Source organism: Nicotiana tabacum, chromosome 1 (genome assembly GCF_000715075.1).
Source record: "Nicotiana tabacum cultivar K326 chromosome 1, ASM71507v2, whole genome shotgun sequence".
Classification (NCBI taxonomy): domain Eukaryota; kingdom Viridiplantae; phylum Streptophyta; class Magnoliopsida; order Solanales; family Solanaceae; genus Nicotiana; species Nicotiana tabacum.
In genome coordinates, this window is record NC_134080.1 from 22703994 (window position 1) to 22711323 (window position 7330).

At 34.0% G+C, this 7330-nt stretch overlaps 1 protein-coding gene across 1 annotated transcript; it reads right to left on the reverse strand.

The window, feature by feature from the left end:
• Positions 1–1428: 1428 nt before the first annotated feature.
• Positions 1429–2580, reverse strand: LOC142162152 (uncharacterized). Its single transcript, XM_075218472.1, has 2 exons — positions 2074–2580; positions 1429–1872 (listed from the first exon to the last, which is right to left on the reverse strand). Exons 1-2 carry the CDS (start codon positions 2578–2580, stop codon positions 1429–1431), a joined length of 951 nt encoding a protein of 316 aa, XP_075074573.1.
• Between the last annotated feature and the right edge of the window lie 4750 nt (positions 2581–7330).

The window sequence follows — 7330 nt, forward strand, 5'->3', positions numbered from 1 at the left end:
TAAGTTCTCCACCGGAACAAAGGTATTCGGTTGTTAAACCCGAGGATGATGTTGGAGAATATATTCTCGGGTATAGAATTCTTGCTAATGTTGCCTGGGAGAATATATTCTTGCTCATGCCTGTGAACCTTGTAGAGAACTTCCATTGATTGTTGCTAGTTTTTGACATAAAGGACAGACAACTTTATGTTTATGATTCCATGGCGAGAGCAAACCGTCATAAAACAGTTGAGACATTGGTTGACAAGTTTTCAATCATTATCCCTCTGTATTTGTCATGCCCTGGTTTCTATGGTAAACGTAAAGACATTGACTTCAAGACCACAAAGGCATACATCGAGAAACCAGTCACGGACCCTCTCGACATACAATGGATGGTTGCTGAAATTCCACAACAAAAGGAAGGCTCAGTGTAAAAAAATAATCTCCCTTTCTATATGTTTAATTATTTTATTTTAATCATTTGTTATATAATGAAAAATTCTCATCTTATGCAGCGATTGTGGTGTATTTGTGGCTGCCTTTGCGGAGTATGTTAGCCTTGGAGATTTGGCAATCCCAAAGGAAGATCTTTCTGATATTGACCAACACCGTAGATGCTATGGAGATCTACTGTGGGACTATGCAACAAAGAAGCAAGAAGATGGGTCAATCAGTGAGAGTGAGGTTACTGGCATGCTAGCAAGGAGGAAGGGTGCTCCGGCAAAAAATGAGAGGACTAGAGTGCAATGAAAGAAGAAATAGACTATTGTGTTCCTAGTTTTGTCTGTGAAATTTGGTAGTTGAATTGGAAAACAATGTAGGAAATATGTCGTGTTGGTTTTCTACAACACTTTTTGTTGATTACATTATACTCGAGTACTTTGATTACATTTTTACCGCAACAGCTTTGCCTTACAATTTGACTTTAATCTTCAAGTTATTTTTATAAATACCTTCAAGTGCCAAGTAATATCTGTATATAATTGTCATTTGTTACACAGCATAAAGATAAAATAAATACAGGAATCATATAAATAATTTAGCCATCTTTTATCAACAAGGTTTATCAAAAAATTCAATTTATCTACATTTAAACTACGTTAAACTACATTTTAACTACAACTCCTCTACATATGAATAACAGGACTACAGTTCTACCATAGTTAAACTACATATTCACTACAATCTGGATACAATTTACGTTGAATGCATTCTTTATTAATATCAGTTTTTTTGTATACAGTAAATATTAAATTTAACTATTCTTTAAAAAAAAGACAACTTTAGATGCTTGACAGAATACATAAAAACATAAATTGTGCAGATACACAAATTGATGTTTATATTTCTTAATCATCTTCAAAAACTTAAACAATTACACAAGAAAATCCGATAATTTGAGCTCACTAACATTTATTTTGAATAACTATTCTAACTACATGATATTCATTTCTTTTTCGGTGCATTCTTGCAAGTTCTTTTGTTATGCCCTTCACCTCCACAATTGCCACATGACACCTTGTATTTCTTTGACTTTATTTCATCAAATGTTTTATATCTTTCCTTGTGAGGTCTCCCTGGCTGCCTTTTATCTCCCGTCGGTGGCTTTACTACCTCATCCAAAATATGTTGTGGCACATCCCATTTGCCTTCATCAGGAAGAGGATTTACTGGCATTTCATAGGTAAGCAGAAGGCTCTTCCTTGTGTAATACGGAGAGCAATAGTTTTCGTATGTTTCATTCCTATGCCTTAATGTTGCCAAAACATGCGCACATGGAAGTTCATCAAGTTGGAATTGTCCACAGCTACATTTCTTGTTTTCTAGACACACAATGTACCGCTTCACATCATCTAACACAGTATGTATAAGATCTGTTGAAGCCCTCACCTACAATTGAAGACCAAACAGAAATAATAATATAACAATCATTAAAATGGATTATCAACAATTTACCTACAAATCAGCAACAAATATATTACAGCTCATCTACAAACTATTATTACCGACAATTTGACTACAGTTTAACTACAATCTGGAAACACTGCAGCTAGTACTTTTTTTTTCTCCTGCATCAAAAAAATATCTTACCCTTAGTTTCTGAGATAATGTACTATTGTCTTCCAATTCTTTATTGTATTTGTGACCAAGGTATGTGAAAGTACCCTTTGCCTTCGATAACTTTTCTTTTGTCCAACGTTCAAGAAGAGTCCTCATATACTCAAATAGATCAAATATTAGCAGCTCTCTTGCATCTTTTGTTACAACATTCAACGACTCGGCAATGTTTGACGTCATAGTAAAAGTTCTATTCACCGTTGCATGTACTCTTGACCATCTATGATAGCCAATATCATATAGGTAAGACTTTACACGCAGGTCTACCTCTTCAATCTTCAACATCCTTTCATTAAATTCATCCAGAGTGTATGACCGTGCTGTAGCAAAGTACAATTCATGTAATTGTAGATGTCCCTTCTTGAATTTTGACCTTATATTTGTCCATATATGCCACATGCAAGAGTAGTGTGCCATGCCCGGATAGACAACTGATGTTGCCTTCAGTATACTCTCATGCCTATCTGAAACAACACACATTGAAGGTCTTTCACCTTATGCCTCCTTGAATTGCTCAAAGAACCACTTCCAAGACGCGTCGTTTTCAGAATCAACCACAGCATATGCCAAGGGCAAAATAGTACCTACATTTTTAGACATAAAATATGATTAAATAACAACTACAATATATATTGAGAATATAGACAAGTTAATACATTCTTTTATATAACTACAAAATAACTACAATTTAACTGCATTTTAAAGACTGTCTACAAAATAAGTACAAAATTATTCCATTATTTACCTGCTGCATCCATGGTGCTTGCTGTCAGCATAATCCCCTGCAGGCTAACTTTAAGAATGTCCCATCAACCACTACTACCGGCCTACAATGTTGCCAACCATTTATTGATGTACAAAGAGCAACAAATGCGTATAAGAAACAATCATCTGCTTCCATCTTTAATTTAACAACAGAACCAGGATAATTCTTCTCAAGAATATAAAAATATTTGGGTAATTTGTTGTAGGAGTCACACGGATTCCCTCTCAAAAACTGTAAAGTTTTTTCCTTTGCTCTCCATGCTTGCATGTAGCTTACGTTCAGTCCATGTTCGGATAACATGTTAGTTTGTATGTCCTTTGGTGTGTAAACAGTCTTAGGATCACAATACTTTGGAACGACCATGCTACCAAGTACTGCTGCAATACGTTTGCGTTGTATGAATGTTTCGTCCATTAGGCAACATGTGTGTTGTCGGCTGAAACTTCTTATCTTGAACATTGCCGAATCATTAATTGATGTTGCCTTGAAATGCCATTTACAGCTTTCAGCAACACATATAAGCCAGTAGCTACAAAAGAAATACAATATTTACACAAATTTATGAAAAACTACAATTAACTACAAACTGACTACAATTTATAAAACCCACCTATCTTCAATCATACACTGATTTTGCTGATATATTATCCACAAATAACTACATACCTTCTATGACTAGATCTTTTTACTCTAAACTGGAACTTGTGCATCACTGAATAATTCTTCATTGCAGCAGCTACTGTTTGCTTATCCTGATAAACTTGTCCTTCTTCAATATATGTTTACGTAGATTCAGTTATTATTTCACTTTGATATTCCTCTATAGCTGGTGAGGATGGAAATTCAAGTAAGTTTAGGGATCCAGACGAACCTGCAGACAATAAATTCATAAATGTAGTTTCTATGTAGATAATTTTGAAAACAACATTGCTTTATCCTTTTCAGTACTATGCGAGCTTTGTAGGTAATTGTCGTAATATTGTAGATAACATAGTAACACCATAACTCTCTGCAATGTCGAATCAAACATACCTGCACTGGTGCTTTCATTGTTGATTGCCAATTCCATATTGAAATCTCTTACGCTTATACATAAAGGATACGAACCTAAGTTTTTATTCTTCTTTTTGGTTTCCATGTACACACGAACCCCCATATCATTCCTAATCTCCATTGGAGGACAATTCTCGTTCACAATGTATTTGATTTCTATAATTTTATCCGATGTATCAATCGATAATTGTTCTGCAATTGTAGAACTGAGAATTCCGTAGCTTGCATTATCATCTACCACAATGGCATCAACTTCAAAATCTCTAAATCTGCCATAGTTATCCCAATTACCATTCGATTTCAGCATTATTGGGATTTTGACATGATTTAGTGTAGTTGATAGGAAAAAAGACGAAGAACAGATATAGTTTCGACAATTTGAGTACTGATATCGACGAAGAGCAATTTTGTATTCTACAATTTGTATTGCGTTGTAGAATTAGTAAAAGCAATTTGATTACTGGAGCTTCAGTAGCTTGCGTTTTTTAAGAATTGTAGTTGAGTGAGAGAAGAGAGATCTCTTTCTGTTGAGGAAGGAGAGAATTACGCAGCAATGAGATCTCCTTACGTTTCAAAATTCGAATAAAATTGTTGACAGAATCACAGCAGATCTGGTGCCTTCATTTTAGGGCTTTTTTATGGCAAAATCTACCTATTTTGGATTGGTATATAATTTGTAGTAAAAGTGTGGACTACACGGGTAAATAACAAATTATGAACATTTTTGGTAATAAGGTTTGATATATGGTATATATTGGTAATAATCCCTTTTATGTTTGGCCTTGTTTTTCTACTTTGGACAGCCTTTCTCCCTGTGCCCATTTTCTCGGCAAAAAGGCATATTCATCTTTGTTGGGTCTGGAGCTTGACTTCGATCTCCCTTTCTTTGTTCTCATATGATTTTGAGAACGGTCTCTCATGACCAATGCTTCTTCTTCACTATTATTTGTTTTTTTTCTTTGGCAATATCTAGGTCTTGTTGAAAAAGGACATCAAGAACCTCAGCTTTTGCCACATCCCAAGTCCTGACCCGTCAAAACTTTCAACTGCAAATTTTGCATTTGACGTAATTTTTATCATAAGTGAAAATGCCAATGACGTATTACTGACCCCAGATGTGGACTCTTTATTTTTATTATCTCCTATTTTTGCTACAGATACTATTTATTTGCTAACAATACAGAAAACCAAAGCAATTCTTTTCTTGTGTAGAAGTTCAGACTATGTTGCAACCACACGACATACTAAGATAGAACCTTGACTCTGATACCAATTGTTGCGGAAGCCGAATATATAGAGAGTGATTAAATCACAACTACTATATCTAAAGGTAGCTAATAAATAGTAAATAAGACAATAATAAAAAGAACACCAGAAATTAACGAGGTTCGGCAAAAATTGATTTTTGCCTAGTCCTCAGACACAATCAACTTAAACTTTATTTCACTCCAAAAATACAAGTGAAATACTACAAGAGAGAAAGAAGACTCAAATGCCTTAGGAGATAAGAAGGCAAGTGAGAAGTGTTTACAAATGAACAAAACTCTTGCTATTTATAGAAGGAAAATGACATTAATAATGTCATGCATGATATCACATTAAGTATGAACATGCAACGTAAATGCGTGAAAAATGCATCTACAAATTTCTTCCTAAAAGGAGGCTTCAAATGTTCACACTAGTTCACATCAAACTTGTCAAATTTAACACTGATAACAAAATGAATATAGGGATATACCATGGAAGAAGAAATAGAAAACCAAAACTACAAATCTAAGCAAAATCATTCAAGTCCTAATTAATGAAATTCGTAATTAATTTTTGTCAATATTGTTCTAATTTCTTTTATAATGGGCCTGGCCTGGCCTGTGAAAATAGAGGAGGCGAAAGAAAGAGAGTTCAATTTTAGTTGCGTTTGTTTTTATGGCATTTGATTGGAGAATGAAACATATCTTTTAAAAAAGATATTTATTAAAGATTAATAATAATATTAGCAATCGAATAGTATTTTGATCGAATTTAGTATTACAAATTGACAATAATGTTTAAGTGTTAGTTAGAGCAGTAATATGATATCAAAAGTTGATATAGATTTTAAGAAAAATAAAATCCGCCAGAAAATACTTACTTGTTGAAAACCTTTTTTTGTCATGCCAAAAATACTTATAGTAGCTGGTGAAACTGAGTCATAAGCTCTACATGAATAAACTGAACTAATCTCTAATACATCAGTGTCTAAGTAAAGAGTAAGTAGTATAAAAGAAACAAGGACAGAGGGTGACTCCGAGGCCTGCAAATGTCGGCATGTATACCTTGAAGTCTCTGATCCGAATGAGATACATGTATATGCACAAAAAGATGAGCAGAAGCATAGTATGAGTGTACCACAATGGTACCCAGTAAGTATCAATCCTAACCTCGGTAGAGTAGTGACGAAGTCAGGTTAAGATAACTACTAGGATAAAAATAAGAAACTGAACAAGTATAATACAATCTAAGAGTGTACACGAGGAAAATAAGACAATAAAAAATACAACAAGATAGATTACAATAGAATGCAAAGCAATAAATGCAACAAGAAATGATCACATAATAAGAACATCAACTAAAAAATTCAAACAAAATATAAGTGAGTTTAATAAGAGATAACAACAAGAATTATAATTGATGTACCACCTCGTATTCTCATTTCACAATTACTATCACAATTTTCCTTATATCACTGCAGGAGCCTTACATTTAGTTTTGAAAATTATTTTTTGTGAAATAACTTCTCGCGTTTTAGTGCACCTTATCACACCACGTGGCTTCAAGTAGTTCCCCTACTAGCAACACGCGTATCAAGATCACCTTATCTCGCCACATGCGTATCAACCCTTATCCTTATACTACCGTATGCGTATCAATATCACAACATATCACAACTCACACCTCAAGTGCCCAAATATCACAACATGCCAAAGGAATCAACAATAATAATATTTTCGCAATAAATAACCCGTAGCTCAACCACAATGTGTATAAGTGTCATAACAATAGCAACTGAAAGTGAATAGCTCAACAAGAATGTTATTTCAATAATTTACATCTTTGCCTCAATGTGATCACGACTTTTACAACTTCAACACCAAAACTCAACGATAAGATATTCCCAGAAATAACAACTTCAAGTAAGGTAACTCAACAGTCAAATAATTAATAAGGTAATTAGGAAACATAACTTCACCTAAGCATGTAAGGGCAGATAACAAGTAAGAGATGTGACAAGTATTAACAATGTCAAATAAAGCATGTAAGGATGGATTAACGATGATGGATATAACATGTTATGATAATTCAATTAAAGGCATGAAAAGAATCTACATAGCTTAAACCGATAAACTACCGAATATAGCCCGTGCACCCACTCAT